Source organism: Eptesicus fuscus, chromosome 6, assembly GCF_027574615.1.
Source record: "Eptesicus fuscus isolate TK198812 chromosome 6, DD_ASM_mEF_20220401, whole genome shotgun sequence".
NCBI classification, from domain to species: domain Eukaryota; kingdom Metazoa; phylum Chordata; class Mammalia; order Chiroptera; family Vespertilionidae; genus Eptesicus; species Eptesicus fuscus.
The window spans coordinates 96609416-96632787 of NC_072478.1; the positions used below are offsets into that span (position 1 = coordinate 96609416).

The following is a 23372-nucleotide window of genomic DNA, read 5'->3' on the forward strand; positions in this document are numbered from 1 at the left end:
TTTTCCAATTGGCTAACGTCGGGGTGGGCGGGTAATGAGCCGGGAGATTTGAATTTGAAAGCCAGTAATGCCAGAGTCAGCACCAGGAAGCTGTGGAGGAACGCTAGTTCCCTTCGGTTTGTGGAGCTGGTGGTCATCATGTCCTTTCCTAAGGCGCCCCTGAAACGATTCAATGACCCTTCTGGTGCGTACTGGGGAAGGAACTGGGGGACCGGAGTTGCTCTCACGCCCCTTGCCCCTTTCGGTCCCTCTGTCAGAGGGCAATTGGAGGCGATTTTAGGGCTGGCTTGGGGTTCATTCAATTGATTCACTTTTTTTTTCTTCTTAAATACATATTAAGCATTTACTACATGCCAAGCATAATTTAGGATAATAAGAATATAGCAGTGAGCGAAGCAAGGTGTCTGCCCCATGGAGCTTCCACTCCGTTGGAGAATACAGCCTATAAACAGGGCTGTGTAGACACTAAAGCAGAGAGAAGGAATAGGTGTGAGAAAAAGTTGGTAGATATTGGATGGTCCAGTGCGGAAGCCCTTGCGGTTAAAAAAAAAAAGAAACACCTGACCATGCTTTTTTGTCTGTACGTGTGGATTTCTTTTTGGATATTCCATTCAGGCATAAAGGAAAGAAGGCTGGTAAAGGCAGTTTGTGGTGGTAAAATTGTGGTAGTATCAGAAACACTATAAATGAAGTGATGGCAGTTAATATGGACGGTCTTTACATAGATTATTCTGTTTTAATTCCCCAACATCCTGGAGAGGTGATCCTATTCATTATTTTACTAATAAAATGACCAAGACTTAGATTTCCTGTGTTACACAACCAAACTGGGCCTTCTTGAAATCCATCCTGTGCTTTGAACCACTGCAGTGCCTAAATACAATAACCAGGAAACCTTGGATGTGGTTGGTAAGACCATCCTTTATTACAGACTAACTTTATGCAGGGACTGTGCTAAGATTTTTCCTCCTAGATCTGGTTTATTTTTTCCAACAGCCAAATGAGGAAGGTGCTGATACTGTCCTTATTTTACAGATGAGGAAATGGAGGGGTTTTGTAACTGTACTGAGCAGCCTGCAAGTGGTAGAGCTGAACCATGATGATTTATCCATTATAACATACACTTAATGGTCACTGTCTTTAATCTCTGTAAGACAATATGGAAATGGAAATGTTCTTATTCACCATCTTCTCCCAATGACTACACTGTATCTGGCACATAGTAATGTCTATGGATTGGCAGACAAAGCTGGATTTGAATCCTAATCTGGCTGATGGCAAAGTCCTATTCCTTTTGCCACATCCCTAGTGACTTTCTGTGTATTCACCACACTGCTAACCTCCACCCTGAGCTAAATACTGGGGATACAGTCATGATTAAGACAGTCTCTACCTCCAAGCGGTTAGCCTAATGTGGGAGATGGATAAGTACATTGTCTAATGTGGGGAAGTGGATAAGTACACTATATAAGTACATACACCTTTGCAAAACTGGGAAGTTCTATGATAGGACTGATATGCACAGGCTGCTATGTGGTGGTTATAACCTGATTGGAGGATTCAGAGAAAACTGGAAGAGATGACATCAGGCTGAGATCTGAAGGATAAGTGAGAGTTAGCCAGGCAAAATGGAAGGTGAACTAGTCATTCGAGGTGGAAGAAAAAGAAACTAAAAAGTTCTGGAAGTTTGAAGCATTTATTTAATGCAATGCATAGAATGTTTATGTGCATACAAAAGCATTGCCTGACTGCCTGTGCTAGCTTCCGATTATTGTTTTTTTTTTAAATATATTTTTATTGATTTCAGAGAAAAATTTGCTATGTGTGAGTCACACTGATATTTTCTATTGTTTCACTTTTTAAAAAAATGCTAGTGAAGATGTACCAATGAGCTTTCATCATCCCATTTGAAAAACACTTAGGGGATAGTAGGAGTTGCTTTGGGATTGTCAAACTCCTTGCCGTTCCTATTTATTTGCATGAAACTCTGAAGTAAATAGCTTTTCAGAGAATAGTATAACTCCATTGATTTCCAATCAACTAAAGCTTTGTGCTAATGACATTTTTGTTATTGTGAGGCCTGAGAGCCAGATCTTACATTTACTATGCATAAGCACTCTGAAATGCCTTTAATTTGGGACTCCAGTTACTTACATGAGGTTATAAAATATAAATGTCTGAGACATAGAAATATAGTCGATGGCGTTATAAATTTTTTTTAAAATATATTTTATTGATTTTTTACAGTGAGGAAGAGAGAGGGATAGAGAGAAACATTGATGAGAGAGAGAAACATCGATCAGCTGCCTCTTGCACACCCCCTACTGGGGATGTGCCCACAACCAAAGGTACATGCCCTTGACCGGAATCGAACCTGGGACCCTTGAGTCCGCAGGCCGACGCTCTATCCACTGAGCCAAACCGGTTTCCGCTATAAATTTTTTGATGTATTGATATTAGGCAGAGATGATTTATCACTCTACATTTTTTTTTCCAGGCTAAATCTTAAGGGCTAGACACTTTTATTTGCTTCATTTCTAGAATCTGATGATAGTTAACCTCAGTGACTCTGAGTAGCGTTGATTCCAAATATATTATTTCTTATAGTCAATCCTTAAAAAGAAAACCATGTTGCTTGTTCTTTCATAACGTTCATCCCAAGACTGTCTTTGCTGTTTTGCTCAGTTGCCTGTATTCCTTTGACCCAACTGAAATAAAGGGCATTTGGGAAGATGATACTGTTCCTAAGATCAAATGGGTGCTATTTTTACATTTGAAAGAACCAAGTGTCTATAGCATGTTTTACATTTATATTACTCACTTTACTTTGCATGTTTTAACTTAGGATTCTAAGTGACATTAGAAGAAACATTAATGTTTTCTGTTTCCTCTAGGTTGTGCACCATCTCCAGGTGCTTATGATGTGAAAACTTCAGAAGTATTGAAAGGACCAGTATCCTTTCAGAAATCACAAAGATTTAAAAAACAAAAAGGTACTGGATCCCAAAATACTAAAATAATGGTTATATGATCTCCTAAGTTTTAAAGTTATGAATAATAGTATATACATTTAAAGCTGTTTTGGTATTTCTAAAATGTGAAACTACAGGTATGGTTAAATTTTTGTATTTGAAAAATAAATAAGTTTTGTATTTGATGGATTTATAAGAGAGTCAACTACAGAGTGATGCTTTTATCATTACACTATTGTATAATCAGGAAAATTATACAAAACACATAAATATGTTATTTCCCTTTTTTAAAAAAAATATATTTTTATTGATTTCAAAGAGGAAGGGAGAGGGAGAGAGAGAGAGAGAGAAACATCAGTGATCAGAGAGAATCATTGATTGGTTGCCTCCTGCACGCCCCCTACTGGGGATCAAGTCAGCAACCCAGGCATGTGCCCTTGACGGGAATCTAACCTGGGATCCTTCAGTCCACAGGCTGGCGCTCACTGAGCCAAACCAACTAGGGCTCGTTACCCTTTTGCTAATTACCTTAGCCTTCTGTTAGGGAACATTAGGAAAATCAGAAAATGTTAGATGTGTAAAATATATTGTGCAACTAATTATTTAGAAATGTACAGCTAAGAAAAGAATAACATTATATTGCTTCACTAATAGTTGCAATAAGAAATTTTGAAATTGTGTTTTGTCTGTGGTACAATTTATTGCAGAATCTCAACAAAATCTTACTGTTGACAAAGATACTACCTTGCCTGCTTCAGCAAGAAAAGTTAAGACTTTGGGATTAAAGGTGAGGTGATCTTACGTTCTACCTGTTTTATGAACTGTACCATTTCAGTTTGTCTTTATTTCTTTGCATTTCCCCCCCTCTTTGGGTCTGTAAGTTTAAGTTGATTTCTCTTTCTAAGCTTCTTTTCTTTATGAGATAGCGTAATTAAAAATTCAAAACATTTTAAAAATTCAAAACGTACTGCTGTTTAACATTAGAAAGAAGCAGTCAGTAGCTTTATTCATAAAGCTCCTCTGCTTTTCACTGGACTTTTTAAAAATATATATATATGTATACATATATACATAATACATATATATATTGATTTATTTATTTTTTTACAGAGAGGAGGGGCAGGGATAGAGAGTTAGAAACATCGATGAGAGAGAAACATCGATCAGCTGCCTCTTGCACACACCCTCCCTACTGGGGATGTGCCCTCAACCAAGGTACATGCCCTTGATCGAAATCGAACCTGGGACCCTTCTGTCCTCAGGCCGATGCTCTATCCACTGAGCCAAACCAGTTAGGGCTTCACTGGACTTTTTAAGGGAAAAAAAAAAAATCTAATTTGATTGAGATAAAAACTTTTAAGCCTGAAATACTTTGAGATTTAAAGAACCTTTTCCCTCATTTACTAAGTCACCTACAAAGTGTTTAATAGACTCAGGGAAAATTTTAAAATAGAAATTAACTGTTTGGAATCCTTAATCTTTTCGGGTAACTCAAAATAAAATTCAGCTATGATGTTTGTGGCACTAAAATTTGATCATCACTATTCTTTGACTTTTAAATAGAAGGAATCTCAAAAGAATGATAAAGACTTGAAGATGTTGGAAAAAGAGGTAAGCAATGTTTTCAACTTCTTGAAAAATAAATGTGCTGTGTATAATGGAAAGAGAGTTACATAGAATTAAGAGACAAGGATTCTGTTGCAGGGATTCTGTTGCAGTCACACTGGATGGCAAGTATACCATTCAGACCAGTGCCTACAGGGTAATCATCCCTTGGCTTGGACACCCTATATCAGAACCTGGGTGTCTGTGTGGGATGCTGACAAAGTCAAGTTGTTAGCTTACTAAGGGACAGATTCAAGATAACCCATTTAACGAAAAACTGATAACGAAAATCAATATGTTGGTTTACTACAATTATGTGTAGATGCAGTATTTACATTTACTTTTCCTGTATGCTACTCTGCATGTTAAAACAATGACTAACTAGGGAATTGCTTAGTGAGCATAAAATCCTAGCAGGTTAGTTGAATTGTGATGGAGTGCTGGTCATCTGATGCATTCCTCTGCACCAGTTATGCCTCCCTCAAGGATAAAATGATTTAGGGCTGCCCTGTTACAGGGTAGTTACTGACCACATGTGACTTTTTAAAAGAAATTAAATTAAGAACTCAGTTCTTCAGTTGCACTAGTCACAGTTCAAGTGTCCAATAGCCCCATGTGAGGGGAGGCTACCATACTGGACAGTGCATCTCCACCATGCCAGAAATTCCTATTGAGCTGAGCTGACCTAAAGAACCCATTTACTTTCCTAAGCAGGGCTAAGCTGGTCACTGCCAGCTTTGCTTTTCTGGCAGTAATTTATCCATGTTTCCATTACTGACTCTTTCTGGTGGACATATTCTTTTGATATATTAAAACTTTTCGTTGATTATAGTAAAATATTGCCTTAGGACCAAGAATATGTCAAGATAACTTTGCAAATCTCTGCCCTGGTTGATCTGATCCTTTTGTATTTATTTTTAATAATATTGGCTATCATTTTATTTATTTTTATTATTTTATTTTTTAAGTTTATTTATTTCAGAGAGGAAGGGAGAGGAAGAGATAGAAACATCAATGATGAGAGAGAATCATTGATTGGCTGCCTCCTGCACACCCCCCATTGGGGATCCATCCTGCAACCGGGGCATATGCCCTGACCTGGAATCGGAACTGTGACCTCCAGCCTCATAGGTCATCGCTCAACCACTGAGTCACACCGGCCTGGCAGCTATCATTTTATTGAGGATACATGAAAGGGATGAATGGAGGGGAGGGCAGTAATAGGTGAATCTCAGTTAGATAGCAGGTAAGTGGCAGTTCCAGGATTAGAACTGGTCATTTGGGTCAGTTAATCTTTTAGAATGGAGATTTTTAGCAAATAGAGCTCTATTTTATTTAAGCCCCAAAATATTTGCTGTTGTTTTTTTATCTTGAATTGGTTGTCAGTATTTAAATGGAAAGTTTCATGCAAAACAAATTCAGGTTTCCACCTTCTGTTGCAAAATCAGATCTGAAAACACTGTTTCCACATTCCCCTCCTGGCCTGTGCAGGACTGCCTCTTTAGACCCCCGCATTTGCTCTTCAGCCCTCACCTGGCTCTCTTTACTTGTTTATGTTTTCTGCTTAGCCACGTAGGTATTTGAGTTTACAAACCCTTTTTTTTTTTTTCTTAACTTAAGCTTCTTTAGTTACAAAAAGTGTGATGTAGATTATCTCAGTGTTTGTTTTTCGACTGTATAATACTATGCTAAAAACACCAGTTATAAACCAATAATGTAAGCATAGCGAATCTTATGGTAGGGGCTCTTAAAGCCCAGTCAGTCCCTAGCCTCTAGTTCACATAAGTGGTGCTTAATACATTTTTAGTTAAGCAATGTTGGCTTAAAATACTGAGATTAGAATAAATACAAAGCCAGTAAGAATATAAAATACTTTCATGCAACTTACTACAGCTATGCTTTCGTGATACTTTCATACCAAGCAAATAGTCTAGTCTGGTAAATGTTTTCTGTGCACTAGAAAAAAATATGTATGCACTTGTTAGGTATAGTGGTTTATATATGTCAGTTCAAGGTGGTTAATAGTTCCATTCAAATATTTATACTGATATTATTCTATTAGTTTCTAAGAGGTACTTTTAAAATTTTAGTTCTGTGAATTTATCTATTTCCCTTTTAAGTCTGTCAGTTTTTGCTATTTATATTTTAAAGTTATATAAGTGCACAACAAATTGAAGCCTATGTCTTCCTCCTGAAATTACCTTTTTTTTAAAAAAAGTGTTCTTAGTGATTTTATACAAAGAGAGGAAGGGAGAGAGAGAGAAACATTGATCAGCTGCCTCTTGCATCGAACTGGGAATCGATCCGGTGACCTCTTGATTCATGGTTTGACACTCAACCACTGAGCCACAGTGGCCAGGCAATGCTTACAGATTTTTAAGATGTGTCATAAATTAAATATGATTGTTCAAGCAGAGCATCGTGTCACAGTAAGAGATTTTCCTAGAACTTTAATGTTTTACTTATCAGTAGCAGCTAGTTACGCTGGCATTGTGTTCGTGAATCATTCATTCCTCACCTGTTTCCACCCAGATTCGTGTCCTCCTGCAGGAACGCGGTACTCAGGACAAGCGTCTCCAGGATCTGGAAGCTGAGCTGGAGAAGATGGAAGCAAAGCTCAGCGCTGCAGTCAGGGAAAAAACGTCTCTTTCTGCAAGCAACGCTACGCTGGAAAAGCAGCTTACTGAATTAACCAGGACTAACGAGCTACTCAAATCTAAGGTGTTTGGACCACATGATAATATTGACAATTGAATAAATAATAAACATGTTTTTTCTCATACACTATTTTTGGGGGCAATTTTAGATTCTAGTTTAGTCTTTTTTTCCTTCACTAAATGTACCTTAAATATTAAGCTGCTTCCAGTAGGAATTATTATTGTATCTTCTTTATTATGTTGCCTGGCACATAAGAATTTATAAACAAACATGTTACTTTTTGTTTTAATGCCTGACATTTTCTCACCCTCTTTCAAAGTCACCTCCATAAATAAGGACATTAATCAAAGTTGCAGAATTTACATCTAGAAGTCACTTTAAAGATCTTCCTTTGAAAAAATGAGTAGTATGATGGCCTGCTTCCATCTCAAATCCTTTTGGGAATGAAGTGCAAAATGAATCAATATGTTCAATCAATAAATTGTGTTTATCAATACTAATAGGTCTTAGCATAGTCATTTCGCTTTTTACAGAGGTAGAAGGAGGCTGTAAATCACTGTTGAGTTTCAGAGTCATTTATTCACAGCCTATGTGCTGGGCTGTTTGCTTACAAAGGGAGTGAGGATGCATAGGAATTAACCATGGGAACAGATTCCTGAGCCCCATCCAGGAAGATCTGATTTAGTTGGCCTTGGATGGACTCTGTACCCCTCACATATTTCAAAGTAGACCAGGCAATTCAAATGCATTTTGTTAAGCGAACACCCTTTATGAAATCCCCTCCAAGAAGTTTATTTTAGAGCCTTGCAATGAACTTTCCAGTATATAGAGGTAGGTGACCACCCAAACTACTTTCAGAAATAAACCAGAAAGTCACATGAAGGAGAAGGAGGGACAAGAACAATAGTAGTGCAAATAGTAGTCCTGGTTCGTCAAAGGCTGTTTGCTCTGTCAGAATATACTCAGGCAAATAACAGTCCCAGTAACTGGTACTAATCAATAGTAATCAGTACATCAGTGATTTGTTATATAACTTAGCAGAAAATATTTCTGAATCTTTTACATGTTTGTTGTACTTAGTTTTCTGAAGATAGCAACCAGAAGAACCTGAGAATTCTAAGCCTGGAGCTGATGAAGCTTAGAAACAAAAGAGAAACTAAGATGAGGGTGAGTGATGCCTTTGCTGAGGGTGCTGTGTCTGGTTCTGTGGGTCTGAACGATTTCTTATTTCCTGCAACATATTTCTGTTGTGTAGAGTATGATGGCTAAACAACAAGGCATGGAGGTGAAACTGCAGGTCACCCAGAAGAATCTGGAAGAGTCTCAAGGGAAAGTAGCACAGCTCGAGGGGAAACTGTGAGTGCCTAAAGGAAAGAGAAAGTGTTCAGTGCGGATTCACTGCTCTCATCTGCTACTTTTTCCTGGGATGTTAACCTTCCCACAATACTTACCCCTCTTGTTGCCTTATTTCTTTTTCCAAGTGTTAGTTGAGACTTACTCATTCCCAAATAGTTTAGGCTGAAAAGATAAACGACTATTATTACTTGTGTACATATTCTGTATCAGTGATGAGGAGAGACCTCATAAGCTTTCTAATAGCCTAATCTTATGGAAGTGGTAAAGTTGACCCGAATTGAGAAGCACTGGTATAGGAGGCTGTGATTAATGCACAATTCTAGCTTTGTTTTTACTACTGAGCTCTCACTGACATACAATAAAATACACAGATCACAAGTAGTCAGTTTGATGACTTTTGACAGTTGTATATACCTGAATAACCACCACCCGAATATGGTAGAGAATACTGCCATCCCTTCACAAAGTTCTTCATGCCTGCTGTTCCTGCTCCTCCCTGGGTAATGCTCCCCCCCCCCCCCGCAACCACTTTCTGACTTCCATTGTCATAAATTAGTTTGGCTTTTGGGGGCACATTTATTATTGCATGCATGTGTATATAAACCTCCATCTGTTTACTATTCTCCTGTTGATCAACATTTGGGTTTCCAGTTTCTTACTATTATGAATGAGACTGCTACATATGCCCTTTTGTGGACATATGTTTTTATTTCTCTTGAGTAAATAGGAATGGAATTCCTGGGTCACAGGGTACATGTATAACATTTTCAAAAACTCAAAGTAGATGAACCATTTTACACTCCCAGTTAGCAATGTATCATAGTTTCAGCAGTTCCATACCCTCACCAACATTTGATGTCAGTGCGATTTCAGCCCTTGCAGTACCTGTGAAGTAGTATCTCATTTGTGGTTTTAATTTATATGCTATTAATGTTGATTATATTTTTATAATAGATCATTCGTATATATTCTTTTGTAAGGTCTCTAAGTCTTTTGCCCATTGCTTAAATTGAGGTGTTTGGAGGAGGTAAACACATAAGTAATTGCATTAAGGCAGCTTGGAACAAAGGCTTTATGGCATACAGATGCTCTTTTGTATGTGTGGTGGGTGGGGAAGCCAGGAAAGCTACAAAAAAGATTATTTCTGTCACTTGGAGTGCTGTAGATGATGACTCTCATTATCACGGCCCTTTTATCGTTATATATTTGGAAAGCTTTCTCACTTAAAAAAAAATTAGGTCTCCTACTTGCATATATTAAATTGCCAACCTGAGATGTCACATAAGTTAATAGTTCTGAGTTTAGACTCTGGCATCAGCCTGCCTGATACAGCAGTGTCTGGTACAGAGTAAGCATCATATGTGATCATTGTATGTATTAATATATACACCCTTTTTTTAGTGTTTCAATACAGAAAGAAAAGATTGATGAAAAATCTGAAACGGAAAAACTCTTGGAATACATTGAAGAAATAAGGTAATATCAATAGTACTTTTAAATCAGTCCTCATTTTGTTGAAGTGTGATGAATACATCATTTTCATCTCTTTTCAGTTAATTTTTCCTATGCTTAAATACATGTGCTCTTCAAAATAGTTTGTTTTAATGCAGTTGTGCCTCAGATCAAGTGGAAAAATACAAGCTAGACATTGCCCAGTTAGAAGAAAATTTGAAGGAGAAGAATTGTGAAGTTTTAAGCCTTAAGCAGTCTCTTGAAGAAAATATTGTTACATTGTCTGAACAAGTAAAAGACCTGAATGCTAAATGTCAGCTACTTGAAAAAGAAAAAGGTATTCAAGTGTTTGCAGTATTACTGTCTTCAGCTAAGTACTACATACAGCATTTAAGAAAAGCACTGCTATGTTTAAAAACAACTTTTTAAAATAATTATGTAAACAATAAAAATATTCTGTTCTACTTATGAGAATTTAGTCTTTTATAATGTATATTCTATTTAATATGTTGCTTATCTTGTAAATATATACAATTTTGCATTATTTGACTTCTCCATTTGGTAGCCATTTAAAGTTGGTAGGTACAAAGAAGTAGGTGTGGGGGGTTATTATATGACATACAGAGTAATGATATAAAGGTCGAGGGTTTTTTTTTCCTTTGAAAATACTTGATCTCTTAACATGCTATGTATGTTAATGAAACGTATGTATAATGAAATATAATGAGGATCTGGGTTGTTCAAAGTTAGTATTCATATCTGTGTACAGCATCGTTAACGTTTCTCTTTCCTAGAAGACCTCGTCAACAGGGACAGAAAACGGGATGAACATCTGAATTCTGAAATACAAAACTTAAAAGAGAAGTTAATTCTTGAAAAACAAGAACATGAAAAGCTACAACAAAAAGAGTTGCAAATTGATTCACTTCTGCAACAAGAGAAGGTAATTTTCTACAATCCTATCTAATAAAAGAATAATATGCAAATTGACCATCACTCCAAGACAAAAGATGGCTGCCCCCATGTGGACACAAGATGGCTGCCACAAGATGGCCTGCAGGGGAGGGCTGTTGTGGGCAGTTAGGGGTGATCAAGCCAGCAGAGGAGGGCGGTTGGGGGTGACCAGGCTGGCAGAGGAAGGCAGTTGGGGGAGACCAGGCCAACAAGGGAGGGCAGTTGCGGGGGACCCAGGCCTGCAGGGGAGGGTAGTTGGGGGGGACCAGGCCTGCAGGGGAGGGCAGTGGGGGGGGGGGACCATGCCTGCAAGGGAGGGCAGTTGTGGGCGATCAGGCAAGCAGGGAGGACAGTTAGGGGTGACCAGGGCCGGCAGAGGAGGGCAGTTGAGGGAGACCAGGTCAGCAGGGGAGGGCAGTTGGGGGGGACCAGGACTGCAGTAGAGGACAGTTGGGGGGACCCAAGCCTGCAGAGGAGGGCAATTGGGGGGACCAGGCCTGCAGGGAAGGGCAGTTGGGGGGGACCAGGCCTGCAGGGGAGGGCAGTTGGGGGGGGGACCAGGCTGGAAAGGGAGGGCAATTAGGGGTGACCAGGCCAGCAGGGGAGGGCAGTTAGGGATGACCAGGTCGGCAGAGGAGGGCAGTTAGGGGCAATCAGGCTGGCAGGGGAGTGGTTAGGGGGTGATCAGGCTGGCAGGCAGGAGCAGTTAGGGCCAGTCAGGCAGACATGCAGGTGAGCGGTTGGGAGCCAGCAGTCTTGGATTGTGAGAGGGATGTCCGACCGCCCGTTTAGGCCCGATCCTCATGGGATCGGGCCTAAACGGGCGGTCGGACATCCCTCAAGGGGTCCCAGATTGGAGAGGATGCAGGCTGGGCTGAGGGACCCCCCCCCCATGCATGAATTTCGTGCACCGGGCCTCTAGTGTAAAATAAAACTAGTATTTATTTTATGTGGTCAGAACACCTTAAAATTGTATATATCCTGTGATCCACCAATTCTATTTTTAGAATTTTATCCTGAGGAAATAATTATAGTTATGCAGCAGATTTAACTGCAAAGGGTTAATTCCTGGCTGGTGTTGCTCAGTGGTTGAATGTCAAACTATGAACCAGGAGGTCACAGTTCAATTCTGGTCAGGGCACATGCCAGGGTTTCGGACTCAATCCCCAGTAGGGGGCATGCACGAGGCAGCCGATTGATGATTCTCTCACATCATTGATGTTTCTATTGCTCTCTCTCTCCCTTCTCTGAAATAAAAAAATAATAATTTTTTTAATGTTTACCACAGGATTATTGATAATGTGAAAAATTATAAGCAACAGAGGAAACAAAATAAGGAAATTGTTTAAAAACCTTTTCCAGCACACTCTTGTTGTTAGAGTACTACATAGGCATTTACAGTTATGTTGAAAAAAAGCATATATGAGAAACGTGACAATTTTTTTAAAATACAGATTATATAAAAAACATTTTACATGTCTTTGAGAAAAAAGACCACTAAGAAAGAATGGGCATAGGATGGAAATACATAATTCTTAGAAATAGAAATTTAGATAGCCTGTAAAAGTTACTAGATGTTCTATCTTAGTAGTAATCAAAGAAATGAAAATCCTTTTTCTTCTTTTTCTCTTATACAGTTGGCACAAATTTAAACATTTGATTAAAAAAAAAGACCCTTGGTGAGAGTTGGACAATATTATATAAATATTATATTGTTGAGGAACCTACAAAGACTAAAGAAATTAAGTAGATCTGTATATAACAACTTAAAAATCTCAATAACCAAAAAAAAAAATAAAAATCTCAATAACCATTTTTGTTTTTTTTAAATGACTTTTATATACACAGTATATATCTTCCATATTTTAAGAAGTATTATATAAATAATAAGAAAAGACCTTAAAGCAGATATATCAAAAGTAGTGGTTATCTCTGCAATGGGAAAAGTAAGATTGGGGTGGGGAGCAGTCAAGGCAATTTTCTCTTTATTTAATTAATTAATTTATTTATTTTTAAAAAATATATATATTTTATTGATTTTTTACAGAGAGAAAGGAAGAGGGATAGAGAGCTAGAAACATCGATGAGAGAGAAACATTGATCAGCTGCCTCCTGCACACCCCCCACCAGGGATGTGCCCGCAACCAATGTACATGCCCTTGACCGGAATCGAGCCTGGGACCCTTCAGTCTGCAGACCGACGCTCTATCCACTGAGCCAAACCGGTTTCGGCGATTTTCTCTTTATTGATGATGTCAAAATTTTTTACAATCGTGATTTACTTATATTTATCTTTTTATTGGTGTATACTCATATAACTTTAAAATATTTTTATATAACATTGAAATCATAGTCCTTTTTATATAATGTCATATGACAAAAATATGTTATAAAAGCCAGTTGTAGAATATGATTTTAGTTTTACAATAAGTAGGTTTGTGTATATGTGTTGCATAGGAAAAAGACTAAAGTAACATTTATCACAATGTTGACAAGTTATGGGATACTCCCTGACAAAGTGAATATGATATCTTCATATTTTTTCAAATTTCCTTGAGGATCTTGAATTTTATATTCTTCATTACTTGTACATTTTTCTGTCCTTAATAAGATCTCACAAATTATTAAATTAAGTTATTTAAACCTTTTGAATTATGTTGGTTTTCTGTTGAATATAGGAATTATCTTCTAGTCTTCAGCAGAAGCTCTGTTCTTTTCAAGAGGACATGATGAAAGAGAAGAATCTATTTGAGGAAGAATTAAAGCAAGCTCTGGATGAGCTAGATAAATTACAGCAAAAGGAGGAAAAATCTGAAAAGTTTGTTAAACAGCTGGAAGAAGAGACAAAAGCTAGAGCTGAAGAACTGAAACTTCTGGAAGAGAAGCTGAAGGGGTTTGTATTAATAGGACTTTACACATATGATTCCAGATTTTACAAAGTATTTTTCTAGTACATTCTCAGGATTCTCATATCAATCATGCAAGTGGGTGAGGTTAGAATTATTTTGCAAGTAAGGAGAAAGTATATGCATAGGATGTACATATAGATAAGTATGACAGCGAAATAAAAGCTAAGCCCTTTCTTTATTTAAAGCCAGTGGTTTAAGAGTTTTAATTCAAAAATGACCAGCCCTAACCGGTTTGGCTCAGTGGATGGAGTGTGGGCCCGTGAACTGAAGGGTCCTGGGTTCGATTTTGGTCAAGAGTATGTACCTTGATTGCTGGCCCAATCCCCAGTAGGGGGCGAGCGGGAGGCAACTGATTAATGTTTCTTATGGATGTTTCTCTCCCTCTCCCTTCCTCTCTGTAAAATCAATAAAACACATTTTTTTAAATGACCAAAATTTTGTGGATCCTATAATTACTCATTACTCACATATTTTCTAAAAATGATGGGACATTGGTGTTAAAATAATAATAGGTTTAGAAAAATACTCCCCAAAATTAAGTTTCCCACCTTTTAATAAGACACATTTCCATTTTTGTATATGTGTACATCAGTTTACATAGTGTGAGTTATATTTTTAATTACCTGTTTTGAGGGAGTGCAAACACTTCAAAAATAATCAAAAAGCAAAATGGGGAAAAAATAACTAGAACTGGGAAACATTAAAAAATAAGAAATTGCCAGCTGGTGTGGCTCAGTGGTTGGGTGTCAGCCTGTGAACCAGGAGGTCACAGTTCCATTCTGGGTCAGGGCACATGCCAGGGTTGTGGGCTCAATCCCCAGTATGGGGGGTGCAGGAGGCAGCCGATCAATGATTCTCCTCATTGATGTTTCTATATATCTCTCCCTCTTCCTTACTATCTTGGAAATAAATAAAAACATATATATCTTAAAAAAATAAATGTATTATTAGAAATAGAAAGACTGAGATCTCATGCTTTCTTTTTTACTCTAGTTCCATATTGCTTTCATCATGTTATGTGTCCTCCACTACATTTACTTAAAATGTCCAGGTTGGCTATTGAGTTCAGATTACAAATAAAATAATTATATTATTTGAATCCTTGGGATTTCATCACTATAAAATTTCCTAGCATAGACTAGGAATGAGCCTACATGTAATATGTCTAAAACTGTATCTCTTGTTGGATACTTTTGTTATTAATTTCTTTTCTGTTTTTTTGTGTGTTTTTTTTGTTTTGTTTTTTTTAGTGCTTAGTGATTTAAAAAAAGAAAAAGCTAGAAGGGATAAATGGTGTTTTAAAAAATGAAGTAAAATTTTAAAAAGCACACCAAGGTTTTATATATACCTGCTTTTGCAGGAGCAGTACCAAATGTAATTAGGGGGTTGTTCTACATTGCAGCCAGTCTCAGGGGACAGGTGCTTTAAGTGCCCGAGGAGATGATTTCAGTTTCAGAAAGAAAGTTGACATAATCATGTATTCTGACTCAGAGAACTGTCCAGAGGTCAGGAGATAAATATTTTGCTACTAGCTGTGTAACTATGAGCAAGATAATCTTAATCTCCATAATTTTCTATTTCATTATATATAAAATAGTTTTATGAGATTGTTTCTGTGGTCCATCTCTTCCAGCCTGGAAATTTTATGCTAAAAAGAAAAACTAAGATAGTTGAAAGTGATTCCTCTAGGGGGCAGGAAAGGTAATATTTTGTTAAAAACCCATTAGTGTGATTTGATTGCTTTTAGCTGTTGTGTGTATATATATATATTTTTTAAGTCCCCTACTCATTACAGAATGAATTTGACCACCTGTTATCTTGTCTCAGTGTCAAACTTAGTCTGTAAGCGAATAATGCTTCTTACTTATAGTTTTTAGTTCCAAATGTTCTTTAAAAGATCTCATAAGCTCATATGCATATCTAAAAATTATATCATTTTGTAATATATGTTATTTATTTAATAAGTTGTTGAATCTTTGAATAACAATTTATAATGTGGGTTATTGATACAATCAAAATAAATCTACATAATCCTATAACTTAAAACAAAGTATCTTTAACTGTACTAAGTATTTCTTAAATGTACACATAGAAAATTAAATTTTATTCAGTACAAATGCTTTTTAACTAGTAATTCTTAACATTCTTAGCTGTTGCTATTAAGATTCTATTTGAGTCTTTTTATCTTACTTCCCCAAAAATGTTTAACTACTTATCTTACTTTCCCAAAAATGTTTAACTACATACACACATGTGATATAAAAAGATAAATGTGGAAATGAGGATGAAAACAAAAGTAAAAAAGAACAGGAAAGATAATATACTATGTACTAACCATGCTTTTAGATGTAGTAGTCCATAAATTTTCATTTAAGCTATCCACTAGCTGATGTAAACAGGAAGGTTTGGGATTCAAAGGTAAATACTAACCCCGTTCTTAGGCCAATGATTTGTAGTTAGTAGCTTATCTTTTCATTGTTCCTTTTTTCTTAGGAAAGAAGCTGAACTGGAGAGAAGTAATGCTGCTCACACTCAGGCCACCCTGCTTTTGCAGGAAAGGTGTAATACTGCAGAGCAAAACCTGGGAGGTGTTACTGCTCAATTCGAAAGGTATTTTTATTGGGAGCCTGTACTCTCAAACATACTAAGAGCAGGAAGGGGTACTTAGGAAAAACTGAACAACAAAATCAATTGCACAAATAAAATTATTAGTATCACTTTAAATTCCATAATGACTAACCATAAATGGGCATTTAGTGTTGTATGTTAGTTTTAGTATGTATAGTAATTTCCCTTTGATTTTAATGTGGTTAAGTTTGTAGATTCTTTTGTGAACACTTTTGCATCTCACTGAAGAGCTTCTTTCTGCCCCAAAGAACATAAAGACAGTCACCTTTTTTCTTCTAAAAGTTTCAGTTTCTCTTTTCACTTTTTCACCTGGAACTGATTTCTGTGTGAAGTGATAGTGGGATCACATTTATTTTTGTTTTTCCATGTGGATAATGAATTGCCTAGCGTCCATTCATTGAATAGTACCATCTTTCCTAGTGATCTCCTTCGTGTGATATATTATATATAATACATATATACACACACATATCATGTATATGTATCTATTTTAATAATTTTTCTGTCACAGCAGAAATATAAATTATATAAGTTTTATATTAGCCAATTTTTAGTGCTGTTCTCAATCCTGAAAAGGGATTTTCTGTCTTGCTACTTTGAAAGATAGTGCCTTAGCCATTCTATGAATCCACTCACCATCACTATGCTAATACCATTAAAGCTTATTTCTTCAGACCACACGTCTCCATTCAGCTCTGTACCCACCTACCCAGCTGCCTGCTTGACATCTCCAAGTAGATATCTATCTTCCAATAGTAACATGTCTAAAACAACTCTTGATCTCTCTATCTCTTTCTACCACTAGTCTCTCATTCTTTTTTATCTCAGTCAGTGATATCTTACTAGCTTCTCATTCCATAAATAAATCTTAGTGTCATCTTTGATCGTTTTCTCTCCCTTTCTCCTAACACCTAATCTATTTCTGGAATTTTAAAATTCTGCCTCCAAAAGAGATCTCACATCTTTCCATGGCCACCTCCTTAATTAAAGCCTTTTTCACTCAACGGGACTGATAATTTTCTTTCATTTACTCTTCCAATGTGGCACCCCTGCACCTTCCCCAGTCCATTCTCCACATGTCTCCAGAGTAGTCCACACACTTAGAGACCTCAGGTAACCCCATGGTGCCCTGCAGTGATGAATGGCCTCAGTCCACTCTAGCTTCTGCTCTTGCCTCTCTTATTTATTAGGCTCCAGGCTCATCTTTTTTCTTTTTGTTTCTTTGTTTTGCTTTAAAATATGGAATTTGTGTACCATCCTCACACAGGGGCCATGCTAATCTTCTCTGTATTATTCCAGTTTTAGTAGCACTGCAGTCTCATCTTTTCATACACTATGGTCTACCTGCCTCTGAGCATCTTTTCTCTCTGAAATACTTTGCCCTAACTGCCTGGCAAAATCTTCCTTATCCATCATGTCTCAGCTTAACTGAATTCCTCAGGCCTCTTCTGAATCACCAACCAAAATGTAGGGTACTCTGTTTTATTAGCTTAAGGAGCTCTGTAGTTTTTCTTTATAACTCTTACCACAAATTTAATTATATACATATTTTTTCAAATATTTTGGGAAAACCTGGAGAGGCATTTTCCTATCTTTCCCACAAGACCATAAACTCTGACAGAAAGTGCAGGGATTGTAGAATTTTTGTTTTAGAGTAATTTTCATGTTTGGTAGTTGGTTTTTTTAATCTCTGTATGCATACTTCCTACACATAGTAGTCACTGGATTTTTTTTATTTGAATGAAAAGCCTATGCAATATAAGCTCATTAGCACTGACCTCAGAACATTGAATTCTTGTGTAAGTGCATAAATAGATACTGAGATTTTTTTGGTTTTACCTAAAAGTTTATAAACTATAAATTCATCAGCTACATATTTGTCATGTATATGTTAACTTATTCTTCTTGTTAATAAGCTATAAAGCATTAACAGCTAGTGAGATAGAAGATCTTAAGCTGGAGAACTCATCACTTAAGAAAAAAGTGGCCAAGGCTGAGAAAAGTGCAGAGGATGTTCAGCATCAGATATTGGCAACTGAGAGCTCAAACCAAGAATATGCAAGGTATGTAGTAAAAATAAAACCATACTTGTGGCCATCAAACCATAAGACAATGTTGTTGAAAGCCAGCTACCAAGTGATGCAGGGAGTTGTAGTTAATTTCATGGCTTGCTTTGGGTGATCTCATATTGCAAATGAAGAATTTAGTTAAGTCCGGCCGGCATGGCTCAATGGTTGAGCATTGACCTATGAACCAGGAGGTCACTGTTGGACTCCCAGTCAGGGCACATGCCCAAGAAGTTTCGGGCTTGATCTCTAGTGTGGGGTGTGCAGGAGGCAGCCAATCCATGATTCTCTCTCATCATTGATGTTTCTATTTCTCTCTCCCTCTCCCTTCCTCTGAAATCAATAGTAAAAAATATATTTTTAAAAAGAATTTAGTTAGCCCTAGCCGGTTTGGCTCAGTGGATAGAGTGTCAGCCTGCAGACTGAAGAGTCCCAGGTTCGATTCCAGCCAAGGGCACATACCTTGGTTGCGGGCTCGATCCCCAGTAGGGGGTGTGCAGGAGGCAGCTGATCAATGATTCTCTCTCATCAACTTTCTATCCCTCTCTTCCTCTCCCTTCCTCTATGAAATCAATAAAGAAAATATATTTTTTAAAAAAAGAATTTAGTTAAAAATATAAAGTTCTCAAAGAGGTCCTTAAATTAAAATAATAATAAAGGAAAAGAACAAAAAAAAAGAATTAAAATGGCTGTAAAATGTTTATTGGACTCTTCTCTCTCAAACCCAAGGATGCTTCTAGATCTGCAGACCAGAGCAGCACTTAAAGAAGCAGAAATTAAAGAAATCACAGTTTCTTCTCTCCAAAAAATAAGTGATTTGGAGAACCAGCTCAAGCAGCAAGGTGAAGACTTTAAGAAGCAGCTGGAAGAGAAAGAAGCAAGGTAATCCCACTTCAGAACCCGGGTGCCACACACCTCAGTTCATTTTTTCGAATACACTATGTCTTTAATTTAATTTTCTGTTACAGGAAAGCTGGAAAAGAAAATACAATGGCAGAATTAACTGAGGAAATGAATAAGTGGCGTCTCCTTTATGAAGAACTATATAATAAAACAAAGCCTTTTCAGGTGTGTCAAATAGGACTAAACTTACTCATGTTTGTTTTAAGTATTCCTTTGTCAGGACAGTGACTTGGTTTTTCTGAAAGACCATTTTGCTGTGCATCAAGTGCCAATTTAACTTCCTATTAAAGAAGGCTTATAAATTTTGTCAAATTATTATGCATACATTTTTTAATAAAGCCTTTATAGTCTAGAAAATACCTCCTAGTAAGAGACTTAATAGCATAGAAGTTTCTTTTGATCATTAATCTATGTATATTTGTGATAATTATTTTGTTGTGATCTTTCTCAGTGTATCTCAAGTTAATACACGGATCTTAACATAGCCAAAGGATAAATGTTAATGTTGGAACTTCAATAGATTAGGAGTTCTGGTTATAATATGATCCACTTGATACAAATTAGGCTGGCCAGCCTAGACTTCTTCTTTCTTTCCCTGTTTTTATGATCTTTGAAATGAAAAACACAAAAATTTTTTAAAAGTCTCATTTATGGAGAGCTCTGAGAATATGTCAACAAAATCTGTTTTTGTTCATTTTTTAATTCTCTTTTAACTTTGTCTTCTATATAGTTTATATAGACAAGTAAGGTTTAACAGTTTTAAGTCTTAACTTTATATAAAAAAACAATTTTTCAGCTACAACTGGATGCATTTGAAGCAGAGAAACAGGCTTTGTTGAATGAACATGGTGCAGCTCAGGACCAGCTAAATAAACTAAGAGATTCCTATGCTAAACTATTGGGCCATCAGAATCTCAAGCAAAAAATCAAGCATGTTGTGAAATTGAAAGATGAAAATAGCCAACTCAAATCGGTTTGTAAAATAACACAGTCCTACTGAAGATATTGGGGTGGGGTATTTTTTATTCTATTTATAACATTTAAGTAAAATGAAGGACTTTGGTATCAGAAAAAAGTGATAGTCCATCTAACAATTAAGGATTTATTTTATTTTAGAGTGTTGACCAGATGGGTGTTATTGTTCTCAGATTTTCTAACTACTTCATTAGAATATTGAAAATTACCAGAGCCCTAGCCGATTTGGCTGAGTGGTTAGAGCGTCGCCCCACAAACTGAAGAGTTACGGGTTAGATTCTGGTGAAGGGCACATACCTCCGTTGCAGGCTCGGTTCTGGCCCTGGTTGGAGCACGTGTGGGAGGCAACAAATCAATGTGTCTCTCTGACATCAATATTTCTCTCTGTCTTTCCCCCTCCCTTCCATTCTCTCTAAAAAATGATTGGAAAAATTCAGGAAGGTTTACATATCCATTTCTATTTGTAAAGTAGAAAAATCCTTGATATAAGTAAATACTATAAAGATAGGCAGTGTTCAAAACTAGTTAGGCATTTAAGTTTTTTAACAGCTTTATTGAAATATAATTCACACACCATTAATGTGTACAACTCAGTGGTTTTTAGTATATGTACAGATAGCTACAGCCATCAATTACCACAGTCAATTTTAGAACATTTTTATTACCTCAAAATGAAACCCCTTACCCTTTAGCTATTATCTCCCTATCTTCTCATCCACTCCTCCCTCCCACCACTAATCTACTTCCTGCCTTTTTCTGATGTTTAGTTTCACTAGGAAGCAGGTCAGTTGAGCCCCTCAGGTCCTCATGCTGGAAGTTGATATTGGCATTTATTACTGAATTTTAGAGAGAGAAAGAGAGAAAAACATTGGTGTGGGAGTGAAACATTGATCATCTGCCTCCTGCACACCCCCTACCAGGGATGGAGCCTGCAACTCGGGCATGTGCCCTGACCAGGAATAGAACCAGCAACCTTTGGGTGCATAGGACGATGCCCAACCAATTTAGTCCGCCGGCTGGGCTAACTTCATAGTCTTAAAGCCTCTATCTAGTAGTGATTTTTGCCATTTGGTTTGATATCTGAGGGACTTTGGAATTTTTCAGTAACATTGGTTACACATTTTACCAACGTGATCTTAAATAATTGTTTATTGTCTATTTTTTTTTTTTTTTTTTTTTTTTACACAGGAGGTGTCAAAACTCCGCTCTCAGCTTGCTAAAATAAAGCAAAGTGAGCGAAACCTTCAGGAGGAGTTGAATAAAGTTCTGGGCATCAAACGCTTTGATCCTTCAAAGGCTTTTCTTCATGAAAGTAAAGAAAATTTTGTTCTGAAAACCCCATTAAAAGAAGGTAAGAAATAGTAAGATATGTACACATATAATACCTCAATAAAAATATTTAAAAAAAAAAAAAAAAAGAAGGTAAGAAATGGGGATGCATAGAAGTGTTATCTTCCTTTGGATTTGCTTTTAGAGCATTTAGCAAATTAACCATTTTTATGAACTGAAAAATTTTTTAGTTTCTGACATGAAAGAAATTCTGATATTTTTGTGTAAGATGCCTTTTCTTTCCTCCTTCCATACTTTATATTTTCCATGTCTCCAGATCCCATCTGTCCTTCAAGCCCATTGAAACTCCATCTTCCTTGAAGCCTTGTCTGACTTTTTTGCTCCTACCCGCTCCCCCGACCAGAACTATTCCCTGTAGCACACCTTTAGCATTTTAACCTAAATGTCTAATTTGTAGTTTTGGAGAAGTAGGTGTTCTCTCTTGATTGTGAACCTTGGTATCATCATTGACAATAAATCAAAATGGGTTGAAACAGTGAATGAAGAAATGTAAATAAAACTATGCTACAGAATGCGAACATTGCTTCGTCCACCTTACAAAAGATAGTAGATGCCTGTTTTTAGTTTATACTGACTGATGAACTGGTGTTGACTTAGGACACTAACACCTCTTTTCAATAATCCCTCCAGGCAATACAAACTGCTGTTGAGCTCCTATGGAGTTTCAAGAATCATGCAAGTAAAGATCTGAAAAACCAAGTTGAAGATTATTTTATTCTTATTATTCTTGTTGTTGTTGCTGTTGTTATGATGTTTGTAATGAATACTTTTTAAATGTATTTAATATTAACTTCCTGTTTTTAGGTATCTGAAAGCAAGTTCAACGTTTTTACCTATATGTCTTCTGACATTTTATTTTCTCCTGTCAGTACCTCCTTCCTGATGTTCATTTTCATCACTTCATTCTAAACCTTCTGCTTGGCTTTCCAGCTTTACAACTCGTCCCGTCAATCAACATTCCTTTAAAAATCACTTTTATGTTATTACTCCCCTAATCTGAAACTAAAGGTGGTTTCAGGATTCTAATACCCAGGTTTTTTAGTTTGATCCTATATGGCTTTTCTGATCTGAACCTCTTAACCTAAGACACAACACCTTGGCTTATTCTTGCCTCTATATTTATTCTCCTAAAAATGTTCACTGTGTTTTACCCATCGTCCATTTATCCAGTTCAGGCAAGAAGTAAGGGCATGCTTAATTCCATAGTCATCTCTTATCAGAGTCACTGAGCTGGTCAATAATTTGCAGATTTCTAGACTCTATCCCAGTCCTACTAAGTTAAAACCTGAGTTTTGGGATGAAAATCTGAATTTGAAACAAACTCTGCAGTTAATTCTTAGATACGTCGAAAACCTGAGACACTAAAAATCGGAAATAACTTCTTTATTTTGAGAGAATGTTTATTAGAGCTGGGAAGAGTGAAATAAGGAAGGGTTTAGGACAGAAGAACAACAGGAGAGCCTCGGCAGAGCTGCTTTGGCTCATTGAGAAGTCAAAGGAAAGGGGGCCTTGGGGACAGGTGCAGGGGTTAGCCCAGGACGAGT

General features: G+C 37.0%; 1 protein-coding gene and 1 pseudogene across 1 annotated transcript; one reads left to right on the plus strand and one right to left on the minus strand.

The window, feature by feature from the left end:
- Positions 1-138: 138 nt before the first annotated feature.
- On the plus strand, positions 139-22652 carry HMMR (hyaluronan mediated motility receptor). The gene is made up of 18 exons (XM_054716754.1): positions 139-184; positions 2895-2993; positions 3680-3759; positions 4536-4583; positions 7110-7298; positions 8316-8402; positions 8491-8591; positions 9993-10067; positions 10202-10380; positions 10838-10986; positions 13676-13890; positions 16400-16516; positions 18451-18597; positions 19330-19482; positions 19569-19668; positions 20300-20476; positions 21667-21829; positions 22459-22652. Exons 1-18 carry the CDS (start codon positions 139-141, stop codon positions 22476-22478), a joined length of 2145 nt encoding a protein of 714 aa, XP_054572729.1. The 3' UTR covers positions 22479-22652.
- On the minus strand, positions 17768-17850 carry LOC114233780 (U6 spliceosomal RNA; annotated as a pseudogene).
- Positions 22653-23372: the final 720 nt, after the last annotated feature.